Source organism: Pteropus medius, unplaced genomic scaffold (assembly GCF_902729225.1).
Source record: "Pteropus medius unplaced genomic scaffold, Ma_sr-lr_union100, whole genome shotgun sequence".
NCBI lineage: Eukaryota > Metazoa > Chordata > Mammalia > Chiroptera > Pteropodidae > Pteropus > Pteropus medius.
The window spans coordinates 979,733-1,001,724 of NW_024347855.1; the positions used below are offsets into that span (position 1 = coordinate 979,733).

General features: G+C 47.6%; 1 protein-coding gene across 7 annotated transcripts in view; it reads right to left on the bottom strand.

Moving 5' to 3' along the window:
- The window catches only part of MCF2L (MCF.2 cell line derived transforming sequence like), a 155,613-nt gene that overhangs the window by 90,779 nt on the left and 42,842 nt on the right, over positions 1 to 21,992 (bottom strand). For 2 of the 7 annotated variants that reach the window (XM_039878795.1, XM_039878794.1), the window contains exon 1: positions 19,154 to 19,331. The exons of 2 other annotated variants lie outside the window; for them this stretch is intronic. In XM_039878795.1, the coding sequence (XP_039734729.1) occupies positions 19,154 to 19,232 (79 nt within the window). In that variant the 5' untranslated portion in view covers positions 19,233 to 19,331. Of the gene's footprint in view, positions 1 to 1,619; positions 2,322 to 4,950; positions 5,652 to 19,153; positions 19,349 to 21,992 lie in introns of those variants that run through there. 3 more of the 7 variants (XM_039878792.1, XM_039878788.1, XM_039878789.1) reach the window with 3 other exon arrangements.

Here is a 21,992-nt window from a genome sequence, read left to right on the forward strand (position 1 = left end):
TGCGGTGGCCTCCTCTACCGGGCTACATCCTCCAGCTGCCAGCCAGCATTGGACCAAGGCAGGAGAAACCAACACAACTAATTCCTTCAGGCATTTCTGTCGAGTATTTAAGGCTATTTCGTCCAACTGTGGGCTTAGCCCCATCACTGACTTCAGAAGGCAACCTCCACAGAAGCTTCAATTTCCCTCAAGGGAAAAGCATGTTACTGTTTTACAAAGAGATGACGAGGCAGCCACAGATCTCTTGGGCAGAGTCCAGGTTTCTGTGCCTGCCCCGAGCTCTGAGGCCAAGTTCATTCCCATCTTCAAGGTCTACACCCAGACCAAGAATTCCCATCTGCCAGCCTTCCTCTCTGCTCCAGCCCAGCCACCCTGGCCCTCCCTCCCTGCCCTCCCTCAGGGGTCCAGTGCCCAGCCTACCACCTTCCCTGAATCTTCTCCAATCAGCCACTGATCTGGCTTCTGTCCTTGGTGTCCTGTCGCTACCGTGACAGCAACAGGAGCAACAGGGAAGCCTGGTCAACCCACTGGCCCACTCAGTTGCACTCTCAAGTCACCTGTCAGCCCCACGCCCGCTGGCCTGCTTGCGGTGGGTTGCTCCTCTAGGACAAGCCACGTATATTCCGACAACTACTACCTGACCCTCTCATCTGTAAATTGAATGACCTTGAGATCAGACAGCGATACGAAGCTTCATAAACGGCAAAGCTCTAAATCTGATGATGAGATCTCAGAACCAAGGGCCAAATAAAATTCCGAGGAAACATCCAAAGGCTCCTGTCTTCACTGCAGCTCTGTCTTCCCCAGCAGGACCAGATCCTGGTCACGATGACGATGGCAGAGTTCTCACCACAGAGAAGGTGGGATTCGGCCAAGAAAGGAGCAATGTCCCCTGCTACACTCCAGGAGATTTCCCGAACTTCACAGTTGAAGGGCAGCATCCCTTCCCAGATAGGAGACTTGCTCAGTCTGCGCATGGTTCTAGGGCTCTGACGGGACTGCACCAGAAAGACCCCCTGGGATTTGTCGCTCCCTGGAAAGCTGACAATGGACACGGCTTTGTGTCGTTGCACTGTACTTAATCGCACAAGGCAGCTGATCTTCAAGTAAGGCACCAGGCTTGCATCACTCTTTCAAGGGAAAAATCAATACCATGTAGCTAATGGCTTTTGTTCTGTTTTGCATTTTATACGTGAACCTTCATGTATCGAGTACCCTTAGAATGAGGTCCAGCTGGTGCTGGTGAAGCTTTCCTCTCTCAAGTTCGGATCATTCCTGGAGCTCACATTTGTTAGCCAAAGGGACATCATTTGCTTTTGGTAGTTAATAACGTAACTTAGAGTCAAACAATGATAACTTTGGGTGAAAGGCTCATTTACTTATAATCGCCGTTTCCTGAGCTATTATTCTAAACGCCAAAGGGACACAGATTACGGAATTCATGAAGACATCCTCCCTCGTCAACACGAGAACTCTGTAAGAACCATCTCTACATTGCACGACCCAAGTAACTAGTACATCAAAGCAAAGGCCATCGAAGCCAGGAGGCCTAACCACTCCCAATACATCTCCTGTGAGTGCCCCAAAGGGACAGTGGTTTATAGGACCCAAGGACTCACCCTCAGCAACAGAGAGCAGCCAGGAGCACCATTCCGAATAAACGTAGTAGCTTTTCATTTCAGACACGGAGATTCTGCCAGCATTTCTGTCTCCCATGGCTGATAAGCAGACAGGGAGACACACTCCCCTGCATTCAATCCTGCTACCCTCCCGTGGTTACCCATTAGCCATCTTTCACTGAACTTTGCTCCTTAAAATGTGCACGAGGGACCAGCTGACTCTTTACTTTCGTTTTTACCCACGAACCAGGATGAGTTATTAAAAGGAGATTATTCTCCTGCAGGCCAACATCTACTCACTCCACCCTTCGTATTTACACTCAGACTCCTGGCTGGCTGGCCAGGTATTGTGAGACAGAAGGCACAAGGGACACCTCTGCTGGCATCATTTCCCTGCACTTTTTAACCAGGTGATAGGAAAGTCAAATACAGCTACGTTCCACGCTGCCTGGGGAGAGAGTGTATTTGCCAGAAACGTTAAATCAGACAATACTGTCCAGAATGACTCCATGTCACTACCTTCTTCTATCTCACAAAGTCCAGTTCTCTAGACACAAGTGACAATTTTCGGGAACAAACAGAGGTGGCGTCTATATTTATTTAAAGGAAGGTGAGCAAAGTGGAGGTATAGGCACCATATTCCAATGCCCCTCTCACCTCTTTTCAGCTTTTCATTCAAAGTCTGTGTGTCTCCAACAGATCTGGGGTGTGAAGCACGAGCCCCCCCCCTCTTTCAGAGCCCAGAGAACTCTTGAGCTCCCTCAACCACGTCGCGGCCGGCCCTGCCTTGGCCACTACCCGTTCTGGGCTCTCCGGGGACACTGGGAAAGATTTCCCCTCACTCCATGCTCGGAGATCAAGGCAGTGAACAGAGTCCATAAACCCCAATCAGCAGGTGCCCAGTGACTCGCCCCATTATGCACTGGAGTCCCAGCTGCTTAGACAATGGGGCCTGAGGGGCCGGGGGCTGTGCCTGCAGCTCCAGGGCTCCTTGTGGCTGAGACCTCACCAAGACCAGATGCCTCAGCCCCCAGGTTCGGTGTCCTCCAGCCTGAGCCAAGCCTGAGGAAAGAGGGTGTTTGGGGTAAGAAGTAAGAAGCAGTGACTTCTACTATGTTGCCTTTTTACATTAGCTACCAGGAAGCTCAAAGGGAAAGTCTATGCTTACTTGCAGCGATCAACTCACCCAGGTGCCTCAAATGTACTTATTTGCTTCTTTTAATTAATTCTGTTTCTGTTTGCTTGTTTTTGCCAACCTAAAACATGTTTCTAAAAAGAGAAAATTTAAGTTCTAAGAAAAACAATCAGTTTGTTGAAACTCCGCTCCTTCAGGTCGTGGGGACTTAGCTGGGGAGTACCAGGCTGCATTCATGCGGGGAGGCGGGGGACTGGACAGCGCGAGGAGGCCGAGAGGGCCGCATGGAGCCACAGTGACCCAGGGCCTCGCGTGTCACAAAGCACTTAACTGCTCGTCGTCCACACTGAGTCCTGATTACCAACGGGCACTGACGGCATCTGAGGAGCACGACTGAGTAAAAGAGGAGCTGCTCAGGTCAGACAGCACCAATTTGCTCTTCCCTGCGGAGGCCCAGCTGTGACCCCAGCACTGCTGCCTCGCATCTCACAGTGAGGGGACATCTCGGGGGTCCTCATTTCAGAGAGAGGATGCCTTGGGGGCCTCCCCGCAAGAAGACAGCTTGGAACACGAGATCCACTTGCCCAGGCCACATGGCCGGCAAGGGGGTGAGGGTGGGGCAGGCTCTGGCCCTGTCATCACCATCCCCCTCGAAGCCTCCAGGCATCAAGATGGTAATTCAGTCCTATCACAGTCAAGGATCCTCACTGCTACCCTAAAAGAGCCAGAGCACAGATCCCCTATGGCCAGGGTGGGTCTGATCAGACAACTCGGAGAACTCCACCTAACCTGTGGAGAAGGTGGGCTTGGGAGAAGAACATGAGAGGCACAAATGGAACCTTCATACCCCTGACGTTTGCTGGGCAGGGACAACAGTCCACACATGGCCCCTCATAACCATCCCACTCACTCTGTATTAGGGCAGAAGTCAGTGGACTTGGTGAGAATGTCGAGGCCTTGTTATTTTAACCCTGAATCATTTGCACCGATGCAGCTGAGCTCAAAACCACAACAAAGGAGCAGAAGCAGACATGCTTTGTTTGTGGGCTCTGTCCCCATCCCAAAGGGAAACTGAGGGAGGCTCTTCTGCCCCTGGGGCCGCCAGCCACACCAGAGTCACAAGCTCCATCCTGCTCGGGAAGTTCTGCTGTCAAGGTCCCAACAGGCGAGGCCAGGGAAGGTTTCACACAGGTTTACTGAGCCCGCACTGGGCTTTTCTCTTCCTCTCCCTGGTGTTAACCGGTCAGCCCCAGGCAGTCTGCTCAACCTCCCCAAAATAGAGAGAGGAACCATGGGACCCCTAAACCATAGAGAGGCATGGGGCTGGCTCTAACCTGTTACTTCTGATGTCTTGCACATTACAGACATTAAGGGCATCTGTCCAGAAACAAATGCCACCCTGTCACCCTAACAATGTCTCATAGCATGCCTGGGATCACAGAGTCAGCTGCTGCCCCAAGTTCAACAGCAAACCTGTTTCTAGGTCCATGAAGAAGGGAGGGGTGCTCCTGGGAAGAAGGAACAGAATGAGTGACAAGGCTCTTTTCTCCAACTCAATCTATTTAGAATATCTCTGCTCCTTTGGAAGTCAATTTCCAAAAACATTATTTTGAGACCTGTGAGAATTTCAATCGTGCCATCGGCTGAGCAAACGCTCAGAGCACCTATGCCCTTCTTCTAGTAAAAACAGTGCCATTCGGAGGAGAGAAACTCGCTCAGGGGCTGCCCGCTCTTTGGCAGGTACTTGCCTGACTGAGTCTGGCTCTCCGACCTCTAGCTGCAGAGGAAGACAGGAGCTTGGGCGCTGGGGCAGGATGTGAGATGCCTCCACTCCAATCTCCCACCTGTAGGATGCCTGTCCAGGCAGAAAGGGTGCAGCACACAAGTCACCTTTGCTAAGTGTGTTCCCCTTACAAATGTGCTTTCCTTGTCTGCCCCACTGTCATCCCAGGCAAATAGACTCTCATGAGTTCAGATGCCTCAGAACCAGAAGACAAGGTAAATCAGATAATCCTAGATCTGAAGTCCAGCTCTAGCAAACACTGCCCGATGCTTCATTTCTGACCTTTTAAGAGTCTTGCAAATGGCACACATTGTTTAGTGAAAGAAATATACAGGGAAGTAACTGCCCGCTAAGGGGATACTTGGAGTCTGTCCCTGACACCCTATGGATGGCGCCACCCCATCCCATCTCACCGGGTTGTGGGCGCCTCGAGGTCCCCCGGCGCCTCCGGGTCAGCAGCCAGAATCGGCGCTGGGGGCTCACTGTGGCTCCCCGTGCTTCTCCCCTCTCAGCCATCATGTTGTGTTCCCACCAGGGACACGCAGCGGTAGTGGTAGAGGCTTCGATTCTTCAGGATGGGCTCGTGCAAGGGCTGAACGTGGCCCCTGTGCCAGAGCGACGTGGTTTCCACCGCCCCAGGGCACTGAGGATGTAGGCAAGGGAACCGGGTGCTGCTCTGCACGCTGAGGCCGGCACACGACCTCTAGAGACCTGGGGTTTACCGAGTCCCCAGAAAGAACAACAGAGCTTCAAGTCTGGTCCCGGAGTCCCCGGCCTCCAACTCGTCACTCTGCGGCCTCCAGCTCCTCACTCCGTAATGACCACCGGCACGGACAGTCCACTCAGGCGGCTCGGAACCTGCCCTCTCCCTAGGCCTGCCTCCTGACACCCGCCCAAGGAGGGCCAGCCCGCTGACACGACTCCAGTGACTCCGGTGTGTGGCTCTCCACACCTTGCAGGATAGGCAGGGGGAGAAAATGCCTGTGGTGTCAGAGAAGCACTCTTGCAGAGTTGGGGCAAGGCCACACCCTGCCAATCACTTTGCGAGTTCTGGGTGTTTCCTTCCTTAGAAAGGGGGGCTTCTGCTGGCTAGAGCTCCCGTGTCAAGGAGCTGCTCCAACAGCCCAAGCTAAAAACACCTTCCAAGCTAAGGAAGTCTCAAGTTCAAACAAACAACTACAAGGCGGGAGGAAGGGAGGGGAAGCAGCCCCAGGCTTTCTTGAAATAAACTGCAAGTTCCGCCGTCTGTTACTCCTGTCTGCTGTCCAGCTTGGGAGAAAGGAAATGATAACACTGCTGTACTTGGCAAGCTGACACTTTGCACAGGGAGATGCTGAACCCATCCCAGCCCAAAGGCTCCGGACCCTGGTGCCCATGCCACCTCCCAGGGCATGGATGCTTGGGACTACCCAGCGACAGCCCGGGCTGCTCCTCTTGTCCCAGCGCTGTTGCCTGCTGTGTGCCAGCTTCACGCTGGGCACACTTTGGGCTTTGAGATCCTCACCTCTAACTTGCCAAGCGGTCCATTTCAGTGCCTATTCAGAAAGTCACAGAGTAAGAGTGACAGAGGGTTGGCACTTAGGTCTATCTAAGAGACCACACTTCTCACCCGTGCACCAAGGCTGCCCTTTTATAAGTCAATATAATTAGAGCAGGCATCTCTGGTTTGCAGCAAGATAATGCACTTACTTATTTTCAGTCATTCTGGATGCACCCTTCCTCCCATGAGTGTTTGCAGGCTGCAGGGACCCTGCTAAACAGATGTGCCCTTCCCACTGGAGACCGTGAAGCTGAGAGGACAGCCGTGGTCCTGGGAATATGTGCATCCTCCGCTCCTAAGAGGCAGCGGCTCTGGTATCCATTTTCAGCTTTCCACAACACAGCGATTTCACCCAGTGCTTTCCTTGGTTGTGGAGATTTGCACTTCTGAGCAGTGAATGTCTCAGAAGTATGAGAACGGGTAGGAGGAACAGGTGCTGGTCACTCTCACTTTGCTCTACCACCCTGCATTCTTACCTGTTACCTGAGGGTGCAGCGAACTGGCCTCTAAGGCCACCCCCATGAACTCAAGGAGTGAGGGTAGTTAGCTCCCTGCGCTGCATCCATATGAAGCTCCAAGAGGAAAATCATGCACAGAGGCTGAAAAGTTACAGGCAACATGTTCTCCACCCAGAAGCAAAGGAAAACCATGACTGAGATTCAAAGCATTAGCAGCCGGCGCTGTCAGGCACTTGAGTTTTCATTTCTGCCCCTTATGTTGGCTTCCAAGCAGAGGCCAGTCCCAACACACAATCAGGAGGAAACAGATGGTGCGTTTGATGAGGCATGTCCAGGACGCAAGTCCTCTTCCCATGACCAGGGAACCAAGCCTTCAACTTGATTCACTCCACAGGGCCCCAGGAAAAGACACGCCGAAATGTGATTGCTATGTGTCCCCAGAAACAGCCTGCCACTAGGTGATTACTAACTGCAACAAGCTGTATGTCATGTGTTGTTTCTGAGGTTGGCACTAAATTTCTCTGTGTGTCTTTCCCTTCCCCCATGTGAGTGTTAAGATACACAGAGAAAATTGTGAGAATTTGGAGTGCCAGGACCATTCCCTGAGCAGCTAGTAAGTCAGAATGTGCACATGTGCACACATGCAGACGGTTTATGATTTAATGTGCTCTTTCCATCAGGCGGGTCTGGGTTAATCCAATTTCCCCTAAGTATCTAAATATGTCTTAAAGATGTTACTAATTAAAACCTTTTCCAAAAGTCTGTTCTGAGATATGAACCTCACTCACGATCTGTTAGTTTCTTCGCCTTGTAGGTTTGCAGCCTCCAGGTTTGGCAAACATCTTGAAAACTCTCTGGGATTTGCCCAGCAGTCGGTGGGCATGTCCTCCCCTAAGCTGTTTGATAGTTCCTGGGTGAAAAACGCACAAAAAGCACTTGAGATCCAAGCTCTCCCTCACACTGCCCTAGGTGTGGTAAGCCAGGCTTGGGGAAGCTGAAGCAACCAGGCCCGTTGAGGGGTAGACAGGCTCTTTTTAGACCCCAAGTGTATATTTTATATGATATGGCCTCAAGCTACTGTTAATTTCCTATCAATAAATGGCATGATTTTTGGCAGTAAAAGAGTCTTAAATTAATTATGTCAGGAGAGCAGGGAGTTATTTAGTGCAGTCTTAAACCAAATGAGATGCTGGGTAATTTAAAATTCAATTCTCCTGCGGCTGACACAGGCAGGGAAGCAGCATCCTGCTGAACCTCTGCATTGAGGCTGCTGGCCACGCCTGAGGACTCAGGTACAAAAATGCATCTTCTCAAATAACCACGTCCAGAAAACAACGCGTGGTGTTCAGGGGAGTTCCACGAGGCTGGGAAGTGCAGGCGCAGCACGCTGGCATTTGAAGAGTTGCTGACCCCACCAGGGACGCCTCTGTCCCATGAGCAAGTGCTGCTCCGACTTCTCATTTTATCCTTTTTCTAGGTTTTTCGCTGGACCCAGTGCCTGGTGCCCCTGCCCCACTGTGTGTAGACGATTCATTCTCCTTGCTGTATAGTCTCTCCAGTGCCTGGTAAGCACTGAGGTCCACAGGCAGCCATATATCTGATGAACCCTCCTGGTGCTCAGTGCCAAGTACCAGCCCTATTGCCTGGCAGTGCTCTCAGCCTTACCTGATGACAGTTCCTGAGGAAGCCATAGGCCGATCACTCCTAAATCGTTCAATGTTTAATAGGGAGCTTCGAGTCAGATGCATCTTGTCATTTTCAATGACAATGTCTTCCCTCTAACAAAGACAGAAAGCCCCGGGTACCGCGCATTTAAGATACCCTGTAAAACATTCTGTAGTTCTAAAGTTCTGAGGCCTCTGTAATGCAGAAATAAAACCAGAGATAGAGAAACAGGTCTTTATAGAGTCTGGAACTGGTTACTCTTTAAAATGAACTTTTTAAATAATGTGCTTAATTTTTTTAAAAATAAAAGATACATCACAACCAACCAATGATGACAAACTCCAGAGATTATGCCCAAGTCACAGACATTTAGAAATCTATTAAAACACAGATAACAGATGGCATGGCATGGTGTTTTATAGGCTGTATTTGCAATAGTCTTTCACAGATACAGACTGAGATGTGGCTGGGCCAAAATTTAAATGAATCTCTGTGCCAGGAATAAACACGCAGCACGTGAAATGTTCGATTCTACTTTCCACATGATATGCTAACATTTACAAAGTTAAGGGATGGTTTGTGTCTGGGGATTGCTCCCACTGAAGCTTCTGGATCTGGGCAGAACCTCACTGTCACGTTGCACCAGGGGGGACCTGCCTTGTCTCGCTGGGCTGGCCTTGGTCGGGCTGGCACATAGTAGACGCTCCCCTAAGTGTCCCGTGAGTGAATGAATGAATGTGTCCCTATGAATGAGTATTCCTACCAATACCAAAGACTGGATTTCAGAAGAGAACATAGTAAAAATTTTAGTCTTTTCAGAATTGATGGAGGCATAAAATTATAAAGCTGATAAATCACGGAGACCTAACATCTACATGTATTCCACAACTTCCTGTATTTTGTTATATAAATATCAAATGACATGGTTTCCCTTCTTAAAGATTAAGAAATCAAAACACTTAAAATTTTTGTCTTTAAAGACAAAGCATCCTTACAAAAGTAAAGTCATATTTTGAGTATTAGTACACCATCCCTAACATCTCGCTAAAAATATCAATGAAACTTAATACTAGTTCTTTCCTTTGGTGAATTAAGTGCCAAAGCCATGTGGTATGACTGCAATGATGAGAAATTGGTTTTCATGTGTTGGGGACTAGATTCATTTCTTTAACACTATTAATAATGAAATAAAGCAAAAAACCCAGAAAATTTGCTGAAACCCCAATTGAGCTACACAAAAACCATTTAATCTCTAAAATGAAGAAAGTATGCCAACTCTTATGTATTGTCAAACTTACAACTTTAAATTTTCTTGAGAGGCTCCTCACCCAAATTTGATTTCCTCTCAGTATTTGCGTATCTTTGGGATTTGAGCTAGGAAAAGCTTCCTCTGAGGAAGAGAAGAAAGCACGCCCATTTGAAACTCCTCTCTAAAGAGCTGCATGCTGAGGCCCAGACCCAGTGGTATTCTCTGTACAATAGCATCGCCTTGGAGAATCCCATCTTCGTAGTATGGCCCCTAACACATCCTTCCTCTCCAAGCTATGTCCTCTCAGACACTTCTTTTTTCTTCGCATTTGCCTGGAAAATCCCCACATGCTTCATTACTGGGATTGGTAATCAAATCACACAGTTAATAATACGTAATAATGATAATGGCAGCAGCATGTGTAGAGCGCACGAACCAGGTACTCACTAAGCTGGTGCATATGTGACAAGGGCATCAATAATCATCTGCTGAGAGCTGCCTGCCTGCGGGCAGCTCTAAGGGCTTCTCATATGAATTTAACTCACTTGCTCTTCACATCCACCCTACCAGGTAGGTGCTCTCATAGATACACTTTACAAATGGGGAAACCGAGGCACCACAAGCCGACAAGATGGCAGAACCTGGGTTTGAACCCAAGGCTATGGCTCCAGTCCGTGATTTCAATCTCTATCTAACACTCACAATTGCTCTCTGCAGTAGTGCTATCATCCCCCAAGGCAGAAAACCTCATTCTGAATTTTATCCAAACAGTACTACAACTTCAGCACCTAATTAGGATTTGAATTTAGGCAACTAGATTTTTTGTATGTGTATCAGACAACTGCAATAACTTACAATGTTTTGAAAGGTACAATGAATATTTCTTTCTCCAAAACCAGAGGTATAAAATGAATGTGACCAGATAAATTCTGTTTATCAGAGATACAGATGTGTGAAAATATTTATAATAGTACAAATCCAATGTTAAGAATTAACTATATGTACTTAAATAGAGATGATAATTCTGGCAAAGAGGTGGGTTTAGACAGATAGAAAGAGCTCTCAACCATATCTATCCTGTGTGTGGATATCAGGAAGAAAGAAGCAGATACACAACAGGCAGCCTCATGGTGTAGCATGAAGCTACAGAAGACTACATTTGGTTGAATTATGAATCAGAGGACCCTAAGAGACTGTTAAAATTATTTTCTTCTAGGGAAAATATGTTTATTAGAGATAGCACCAATTTCAAAGTAACTGAGGTCTGGAAAGCTTTTTGTTGCAATATTTATTAATTGTTTTAATTATAACAAAGGAAGAGTCTCTCAGGTCACGTTCTTTTACATTGACTAGTCCCTAAAAGTCTGATTCTGGAGAGAATTCTCAGTCATTAAGCTGGTGCAGATGACCAACGGCAAAGTTTCTCTCACCAGGAACATCTGCCATAGTTGCTGCTAAGAACACAGGGACCGAGTAAAGACTGGAGCAAACCCACCACCCTGAGTGGTCTTTGTAGTTGCAGCACCATGTGGTCCCCAGGGGGAGGCTCGCAAGAGTCTGGAACATGGTTGTGGTTCTTACGGCACTCCAAATATATAGTCTGGAGGATAGAACTGACCTGAGAAATGATGAGCAGACTGCAAGCAGCGCATAATGAAATGCCACATGGGCTAAATGAAAATAAGAGGACTCCGAGAGAGCTGACTGGTCCAGGAATTGCCTCTGGGAGGAGAGAGGCTGTGATGGGAGGAGACTGGCAACGTGACCGTCACCTAGAGATACTGGACACAGGCAGGCCAAGGAGGGCTACCCACAACAAGAAGCATGTTAAGTTTATGGATATGGTACCACTAACACAAGACCCACTTAAATCAAAATGGTTATACATTTGTTTGTTTGTTTGTTTGTTTTGTTTAACCAAAGGGATAATTAGTAAGCAAAAGCAGAAGCATGAATGTGATTGATTTCTACAAATCCAAATTAAGATTGCTCTCTTCAAAATGCTTAAAGCACGTGTTGTTTGGAATTGCCTTCAACGTCCCCATCATGCAGCAGGTCCTTGATAATGTCATTTAGTACCATGTGTAGGAATTTAACTTGAGATAATGTAGGAACTTAACTCTTATTTATATACATAAAAAAGTCTATGGTAAAATTGGTTTCATTATACATCATCTCACTTAAAGTCTCAAAACCAATTGAGGACATTACATGAGGACTTATTGTACTTTAAAGGACACTTAGTGTCTTTTGAATACCGCTCTTCAACAACCAAGAGTCTTTATTTTTATAAACAGCGCTCATTTTTTTGTAACCATGGCCACCGAACATGGAAATCTCAGAGACGTTTACAAAATATTTTGAGCAAGGTAGCAATTTTAAAAGACACTGAATCTAACAGCTTCCAGGGCCACTGCAGATCCCCTGCTGGGCTCCCAGAGACAGGGACTCCGAAACACGGACCGACTCCATTTCAGCAGCCTAGGATCATGCTCATGAGGCATTCTGTTTCTGTAGTTCTTTGGAAAAATATTTCCTTTCAGTCAAAATCTGCTTCATGTCTGTCATCTCTACTCATTGATTCACTGTTCTTAACTCTACTACCTGGATGCCCAGAGAACGCCTCCACTCCTTCTCCTGCTGGACAGCAGTTTGCATGCTGGACGGGCAAGAATGTATTTCTGGTAGTTTTTCTAACAATAGTCAAAGAGAAAATTTCAATATCTATTTTAAAAATAAGAAGACAATGGAGTCACCCTGAGGCCTGCCATTCTCCCATTGGATGGCCGGTTGCCCAGCTGCCTACTCAAACTATATACTATCTGTACTAGTCAGTGAGTGCCACACTAGTGCCACACAAAAAACTGCCCCCAACTCAGTATCATATAAATGTAAGTGTTATTCTCATGTTTGCAGCTCTGTGGAGGTGGTTCTGCTCTGGCGTGTCTCATTTTGGACCCAGGCTGGGGTGGGGCGTGGGGGTGGCAATGGCTGCCCTGGCCATGTTTTCACGAGGCATCACTGGGAAATGGGAGGGGCCAGTCCTCTGTGCAAGTACATGTGAGCATCAGACCTGGCAGAGCCAGTCACATGGCCAAGTGCAAGTCAAAGGGGGACACGTGCTCTGCCCATTAGTGGAAGGGGAGGAGAGTGAGTGTTTGCTAAAAAAGAATCCAAACGATCTCAATTTCCTATAGTCGCTCTCTTTCCTCTTTGTTCATGGAGGATAACACGAAATATAAAGAAAGCCTTTCTCAAAAGCCAGCCACTAAAATATAAAGTTCTCACACTCTCACACTCATAAAAATGGTTTATTATCAATTTAGTGTATCTTTGTTGGTAGCTAGAGATGATTGCTTTTCTTTCTACAGACTCATAATTTATTCAATCATTTGTGCTTTATTTGTGAAAGTCAAGGTAATTAATTAGTAGTTTCTCAATCACATATTTTTCTCTTTGAAAATCAGAAAAGTATTCACAAATATTCCATCTTTAGTTGTTTTACCTACCTGCCCCAATTTCTCAATTCGCAGCAACATGTGCTTCCTACACTTCGCTAGTTCAACACACATGCAGAACATTTCAGTGTCAGGCCTGGCGACGTGAAGTTAAAACAGGGCGTTGTCCAGATTCAGTGAGCTGATGGATGTGGCAAAGGAGCCACCAAGCAGACAGTACAGAGGGGACAGCACCATGCTTGGGGTTGTGGGTACCGGAGCACACGCATAACAGAGCCATGTGGGCAATGGGAAAAGGCCTCATCAGAGCAGCCCCTGAGCAGGTACCTGAAGGAGGACCTAATACTAGCTAAAGGGCAAGCACAGCACAGGCCTCCCTCCGTTTCTCATTTGACTCCATCTCTGGAGTCCACTGAAGGAGTTGGGTGCCCTGCTTTTCTTTCATCTTCTCACTGACCTGAGCCTTGGCACCCTCCCAGCACCTGTGCAGGCCTCAAATTTGGGGCATCAGACTCACCTTGCTGGGGTGGGCCTGAGAATCTGCAATTCTAACAAGCTCCCAGGTGATGGCTGGCTGGGTACTACACTCTGAGAACCTGTGTTAACTGGAGAAAACCAGAAATACCTCCAGAGGACAATTCTGAAAAAGAATAAATCACTAATTTCATCCCACACGTTTCTCTTTCTGCTCAGAATCTCCAAAGCTCATTGCTGAGTTCCTGCTAACAAGATTCACAATAAACTTTCTGTGTAAGGTATTTGTTTGTTTTTAAAATAGTTTCCGTGTTTCATAGTCATACTTACCTAATTATGCATTACGAAATTTAAATTATGCATTACAAAATATTCAGCAACCCCTAACCAATGTCTATCTCACTTCTCTGTACTATTTTCTTCCCAAAGGGCCTCAACAAGTTTTAAAAATGGATTTGAAAAAACGAGTCCAAGGATTCCACCACTGAGGCAGAAGATGACAGGCACGAGGGCGGGTACTAATGCATCTGATGGAAACCGTGCTAGGTGGATTTTAATTCTGCAGGATGCTGCGGCCCCTGCATCTAAAGCTCTTATGTTCAGTGTTATGAACATTTCCGTGTAGAAATGCACATACCCTGTGCCCCCTGGCTGAGTCAGTCAGGGGTGTCATACCACTTTGCCTCTGAGGATGTCTTGGGAAGCTTCTTATCCCCTGTAAGCCCATTTTGATGCTCCGGTCCCTCAGCCTCCAGCCCACTGCTATGCTAAGCTGAGTCTCACTCAGCCACATACCACCTTCCCAGGGAGAGTTTTTGGCCAGAGAGTGCCAGCGGATAGGCCAGCACAGTACTCTTCCCATCCTCTCATTGCCCACGTCCAGCTTGGTCAGCCCGACCTTCAAAACATATCCAGGACCCCACTGCCCAGACTGCCTGCCACCTGCGCATGCCTGCCACCCCAGTCCCAGGGGCCGTCCACCTTCTCCAGGACCTGGACCAGGTAATGGCCTCCCTTTCACATGGCTCCCTCCACCTTTTCAACAAGCATCCAAATGAGCCTTTAAAATAGGTGAGATCATATCACAACTCTGCTGAAATTTCTAAAAGGCTTCCGAGTTCCCTCAGAGTTCAAGCTGAGATTGGAGCCACGGCCCACAGTTCATACACAATCTGGCTGTCATGGGCTGAACTTCAACAAAACCCATATGTTGAAGTCTCAATCTCTAAGACTTCAGAATGTGACTGTATTTGGAGATAGGGCCTTTAAAGACATAATTAAGGTAAAGTGAGGTCATTAGGGTGTGCCCTAATCCCAAGTGACTGGTGTCCTTCTTTATAAGAAGAGGAGCTCAGGACAACGACATGTACAGAGGGATGACCATATGAGGACGCAGGAGGAAAATGGCCATCTACACGCCAAGAAGAGAGGCCTCAGGAGAAATCAGCCCTTCCAACACCTTGATCTCAGACTTCCTGCCTCCAGAACTGTGAGAAATAAATTTTTGTTGTATAAACCTCCCAGTCTGTGGTACCTCTGTTACAGCAGCCTGACCTGACAAGGTCACTGGTCCAAATCTCTCTGCTCTCACTCCGGGCTCCTCTCTCTGGCCTCCTTGCTGCTCCAACCTCACACACCAAGGGCTTCCAGACCCCATAATGGAAACAAAAATAGCCACATTATGCACAGAAGAATCTTCCAAAAACTTGTCTAAATATCACACAAAAGTTCTTGGGGTGTGTTTTGGCATTTCTGGGTTAACTATTTATTTTCAAGCAGACCCCTCACAGTACTGATGGGGGCTAGGGGAGGGAGCAGGCTCCTCACAGGACTGTGGGACTTGGGCTAGAGCAGAACGAGTGGGTAAAGCCAAGTCTGGTGATGACGACTGCAGAGTGCGGGGATCAGCCAGGGTTGGGGGGGAGAGTAAGGGAATGGATGAGCATCACCAGGGATCGTGGATGCACACGAGGCACAATAAGCCCTGCTGGTGGGGAAGAGAAGTAAGCCAGACACCAGAGCCCTTGTTAAGTACAGAGTTCTCTGACAGAAGAAGGACACTTTCCAACATGAGACCAGAGACGACAAGAGGGAAGAGCTTGCCAGAGGCCAAAAACGGGGGATGACACAGGCTGAGGTGGACAAGTCCTCAGATGGGGCCAGGCTGGCCTAGGTGGGAGGCCAGAGACCCCAAGGGTTAGAGCAAACCAAAGGGTTCTGTTAAGACTGAAACAATGAGCAGCTGCAGAACACAGAAAACTGAATCTCCCTTAGAAAAGAAGACTCATGCAGGGTACAGGCTCCGCAAATTAAAGATAAGAATGAGGTCGCAGCATCTCCCTCACAGAGAACTTTCTATCTATTTGGGCTTTTTCCTCTATGTTATTTACCTTTTTCTCTCACAACATCTATTTATGCTCCAAAGAAGCTTCACAGATCGGGTCTGTCACAAAAGCGATGTCCATTTTCTGACTTCAGAATTCTCTAAAGATCTCAGCAACAGAACTTCCTTAAAAAAAGAGTCTCACTTCTCCTTGCAATTGAATATAGATATGGCACACAGACAACACCACTCTGGGATGCTTCAGTTTTTAAAAAGGAACATGTCAGAAGAATGAACAATAATTACTCAAATGTCGGTATAATGATGGTGCCGGGACAGCATCCCCATCTCCCTAAAGTCATCGCTCAGATGAAATCTGGCTTTTTGGATTGTGGTAAGCTTGGTGTAGAAAATGAGAAGATAGGACAGAATGGATGGGAAGGAAGGTGTTTGGTCCAAAGAGTATGGGCACCATGGCTGAACTCTAACCAGAGGAGTGAGGCAGGCTCATCAGCACCTTCCCCCACCATCACTCGTGTTCTGATGCAAACAGAGGTTTTGTTCTTTAATATATAAAGAGTTAAAAATTGTTAGTCTTCCTTGGGGGACATTAAAATTCAAAATGATATAGCTTCTATTTTTACTATCCTATATGCAGTCTCATCCATTCATCCATCTGTCTATCCATCCATCCACCCATCTACCCATCCATCCTCATCCATTCATCTATGACAAAAGTATTTTGTTTAAGATCAATTAATGGAGAAAGTAGTACAAAATTTAAAGACTTTTCTACTGCAATGGTTCTGATTATTTGGTTCTTAGACTAGCACTATCAGCATCACCTGAGAACTTAAAAATGCAAATTCTCAGCCAGGGTGGTGGGGAGACTCCCCGAATCAGAAACTCTGAGGTGGGGCCCAGAGATCTGTGAGGATTCTCTCCGATGATTCAGATGCTTGAGGACCACTGCTCTTCAGTATTCAGAAAATGCTTAAATCAACTAGATCCAGTAGCATTTCCCCTGCAAATATTTATTACTTTTTCACTGATTACTGCAAATAAAAAGAGAAAATCCAGATAATGGAAATGCTGGGAAGGAGCCGTACCACATAGAAAGGGAGGTTTTGCCACTGGAAAGTACTCCTGGTCTTGTGATTAAAGATTTGGTTCAAGACTATATAAAATTTAAATTCTTAAGGTCAGGAGATACAGATTCACAGACCATACAGGCAGCAGGCTTTATTTTCCTCTACATGCTGAATAACCTAGAGAATGGATGTCCTAGATGAGTGGGAGCAACATATAAATCTGACCTTAAAATAAAGCAGCGTCATGTTCAGTCTAGCAAAGATAAACCGCCTGTTGGTTCAAAGTGGAGCCATGGAGGGCCCAGCTCTGTGCAGCTGAGATAGCCACAAAGCCCTGTGCAAGGTCACTGAACCCAGGCCTTCAGCTCTGACTCTGTCCTAAATGGGCCAGGCCCCCCTCCCTGAATTACTGCGCCAGCAGGCAAATAAACCCTCGGCCACCAGCCCATACCTGCCATTGATCCCAAATAACCTGGAGGCAGAACGACTTCTACTACAGATGGGGAATTCTTCTGAGGAAGTACTTAGGATTTAGACCCGAGTCAGTGAGTAGGTTTCCATCAATCTATATCCGCATCTCCAAAAGAGAATATATAACATACCCCATGCTTGGTGGATGGCACTGTGTCAATACCACCCTAAAGTCCGCATCATGTCTCACAGCTTCCGTTCATGGGTGCCTCATACACAGCATCAGTGAAAACTGGATTTGTGCTAAAGAAAGAGGCAGTGTTAACGGGAGGTAAGCAGGGGTATGGATGCAGTGGTCTTCTCCCCTAACCAAATGATACTGGATATTCATAAAGCTGAGTATCTATTGATCTGAATTTAAAAGCGTCTTGGTGAAATCTGCAACTGCTGGTAGCACAGATGTGTCAAAGGACACACACTGGAGCACTTCTGTTTAGAATGAGACCATTTTCATAAGAACCAGGCTTGAAATACATTTTCAGTGAATGGTCAGTGTCATTCCTGCTCTTGAGAGATAGCTTTTCTACCATTCGAATTGCACATGCATCTTTTGGAGCTCAAGGGAAAACCTCCATCCCTAAAACCTAGGGTATGACATCACTCTTGGAACAGTTCCCGCTCTGAAATTCTGACTCCAGGCCCAATGCAGAGGGTGTGAAGAGCAGACAAGTGCTGTCCCTCCTCCTTCAGGGCCAGTGGGAATACTCCTGTGAATCTGCGGTCCACCGTGCCCTTCACCTCAGTCACACGCCAAATCTAGCACCAGGCAAGAACACAATCTGCACTTCAGAAAAAGGGAGCTACCTTTCTAAGAATAAGGGGCCAAATGATATAAAATGGCTTTATTTTCTTTTGACCCATACACACCAAATCCAGGAGCCTTAAACAAGAAAATCACCATTAAAAACTGAATGTCTCTAAAAGTCTCATAAGCATAGATGCTTATGCGGATTTAATTATTGCTCTGCTCTGCTCTTGAAATCCATTGGGGTCTCTCACTTATGAAAAAGAGAAAGAGAGAAGAAAGAGAGACTACCACGCCTAAATCAAATAACAGACAAAATCTGATCTCTCAGGAAAGTGTTTAGACAACGAAGTAACGGTATGTAACATAACATGGCAATATTAGAAAAATTTCGTCAACTTACTTTTAATGATCTATGATTACTTCCTCTTCATTTCAAGGAAAACTTGAAATGTTAACGTTGACTGTTTTCCCCTGCATAATGCAGCAGGAAAACTCAGATGTGACTGATTGAAAGCCAACAGCAAGACACCACCAGCTCAGGATTTACTTAAATCTAAATGAATCCATTTGAACTGCTCTTCAAAGCTTATTTTAAGTAATCTTTTGATTAATACAGACAATGAATGTCTAACGATGCCATTCTCCCACTCTTTACCCATTTGTCTTAGGTGAAATTGTATTGGTGGAGAAAAGAACCACTTGATCAATCTGGATTTTTTCCTCCTCAAAATGAGCTTCTAGTATCTCCACCACCCCTACACCAGGCTTAAAAAGCCCTTGGCTCACATTATTTTAATCCGCAAATACTTATGCTTTTTCCATTGCCACGGTTTAAAATGAAACTGAAATGCAGGTTTCATGAGATTTCAGAAAACGGTTCCATAGACAAACCTGAGATCCACTAGAAAGCCTATGTCACCAACCTGCATTTATTTTAACTATCCTAGGCAGAAAAAAATCATGCTGACCGTTCATGGAAACCTATCAGCTGCTACATAAATGCTCATCATATCTGCTCTTTTCTGTTATCGCTGCTAGGAAAAAAAAAAAAAAGAACGCTGTTATACAAAAATTAGACGCATTCAACACAGGATGTCAAGCTTAAGAATATAGAATTCAAGGCCAGCAGCTCCTCCTACCAGTGCGCTTGGAAACCGCATTTAATCTCTGCACCATTTCTTCCAGGGCCATCTCTTCATTTCTCAGCCAAAACCTCATCCTCCGGCAGAACACAACGATCCTCTGCAGCTGCTTTCCTCTGCACCAGAAGGTGCTTCATGGGTGGGGTAGCGCTAGTGGGGAGGGGGCTCGGCTGCGAGGCTGGGGGGCACGGCAGCGCCTCCCTTCCCGGGATTGGTCCCCAGCCCCGCTAAGGGGCGCGCCCTGCGCCGGGGTGGGGGCTGCTCAGCGGAAGCGGAAGCCCGCCCGCCCCGCGTGTTCCCGCGGCCACCGGGGATCTCCGTGTGCACCCCTGCGGTCACCTGGAAGCCCTGCGCGTGCACTTCGCGGTCACCTGGAAGCCCTGCGTATGCACCCCAAGGTCACCTGGAATCCCTGCGTGTGCACCTCCAAGGTCACCAGGGAGCCCTGTGTGTGCACCCACTCCGGTCTCCTGGAACTCAAGTGTGTGCACCCAACGATCGCCTGACCCAAGCATGCACCCCGCGGGGACCTGGGACCGCAGCGATACCTCGCTCAGAGGCGCAGCCTAGCTCACCCCTCCCAAGGATCTCTGTTCCCTCCAGTAGAGGAAGGAGGAGCTGCGGAGATGGCCCGGGCGGTCCCGAACCTGCCTGCCCCCCTTTACCTCCTGCTGTCCCTGGGCAGGTGCAGAGGCCGCAGCAGCCGAGAGCGCCCTGCTCGTGCCGCCTCATGCCGCTCAGGCCGCCCCACGTCAGTGGGTCCTCGGGTGGCCCAGCCACTCCTCAGGGCGCTGCCTGCCTGCCAAGGACGCAGGCGGCGAGGGAAGCGCGCGCCGCAGTCTCGGGCCCTCCGACCTCACCATGTTTGGCACCAAGCCACTGTGTGCATTCTACACCTCAGCGCCCTGACGATGCAAGTCATGCGTGTGCACGGCTATGGCTGCCACGTCCCACGAATGTGCACAAACCAGGGGTGTGCACACACGGCCCTGGATGGGGTCTCTCCTTCCCCAGGGGTCTTACCATCCTTTTGTGGTTGGCATTACAGGTAGCATGTCCTTCCTTACAGGACTATTTCAGGAAAAGTGCCCATTTTCATGAATGGTTTGGGAAATTCAAGCCACGGATGGCTGAGGTTCAAAATGCTGCTCATGTCAATACAATGTGTGTGCCAGCATCCCAGTGTGGTGACTGTCAGGCACTGAGCTGGGTGAAAAGATGAAGGTGACACAGCATTTGCCCTCAGAGAGCTATGGGTCTGGGACACAAGATCTGGAAACAAATCATTGCAACATGAAATGAAGATGTATAATAACCACACAGGAAAGATGTAGGGTAAAACTAAGTATGGCTGCCTTTAAAAAAATTTTTAACATCAAAATCCATTGAACATCGGCAGTTTTGTATGGTTCAAAGTAGAGCCGAACGAAGGGAGGGGTTTGGGAAAGTGTCACCACAGGGCAGTGAGCCTTTCCCTGTGGACAAAAGTCCCAGGCTACCTCTTGCTGAAGCAAACCCTAGGTGTGCCTATGGCCACATGAGCCAGACACAATCCACTCGCACACCTCTCCCCATCATAACCACCTGCTTCTGACCTCAGGAAGGCCTGTACCTGGCAGAGCATCCAAAATGAAGTGGGCAGCATCTGCCTTCCCACTGCCTTCCCACTGCTCAAGACGCAATGACACTCACACTTGTCCTGGGCCAAAACTGGTCCCCCAAGCCACACTGCCTTAGGCCTCCGCCAAGACATCCCCTCTCCCAGGCAGCTCCACCTCTTCTCTTGTCCTGGTCCCCACCTCTTCCAGCACAGAAGTGTACTCGAGTGGTGCTTAAACTTTGGGTGCATTGGAATCCCCAAGAGCTTGTTAACCCGGAAGGCTAGAGTTTCCAATCCAGTAGGTCTGCGAGTGGGGAGGGGACCAGGAATGTGCATTTCTAACAGGACCCCAGGTGATGTGGACACTGCTGGTCCACACTTTGAGAATTGATCACTGTGAGATGCTATCCCATCTTTAAACCAAAAGCAAAGCAAAGGAAAAGACAAAACCTACCCACCCTGGTTTCAGCCTCCCGTCCTCCACTCACACTCTAAACCTCTTTCCTAGACCCTGTGCCATCCATTTTGTCTCCTCAAACACTTCTGGCTGGTGCCATTTCTGGGCCCAAGCTGCTAATTCCAGCACTGCTTCCGGGTTGAGTCTGATGGCACCTGTGATGGTTGCTCTAATGTGTCAACTTGGCCAGTCCTCGGTGCCCAGATGTTTGGCCAAACACTAGTCTGGATGTCCCTTTGATGGTATTTTGTAGATTTGATTAATATTTAAATCAGTAGACTTTGAGTAAAGCAGATCATCCTCCCTGTTGTGGATGGGCCTCATCTAATCAGTTGAAGGCCTTAAGAGAAAAAGACTGATATCCCCAGAGGAGGGGGGAATTCTGCCTCCAGACTGACTGACTTCAGACTCTAGCTACGACTCTACCTCTTCCCTGGGGCTCCAGCCTGCAGCCTGCCCTGCAGATTTCAGACTTACCAAGCTCCACAATTGTGTGAGTCAATCTCTCAAAATGAACGTCTCTCCCTCCCACCCACCATCTCTCTCTCTCTCAATCTTTATCAAACGTTCACTCTCTGCTTAAATTATAGCACGAATGGTATTTTCTGTACAAATCTTTTAATATTTGTCTAAAGTATAGCAATCATAAAATACCACCCAGTGTTTATTGAGCACTTACGAAATTCCAGGGACCCTCCTAAACTCAGATTGTGTGAATTGATTTAATTTTCATTAGGATCTAGGAAGTAGACACTATTTTTACCATTTTACAAAATAAG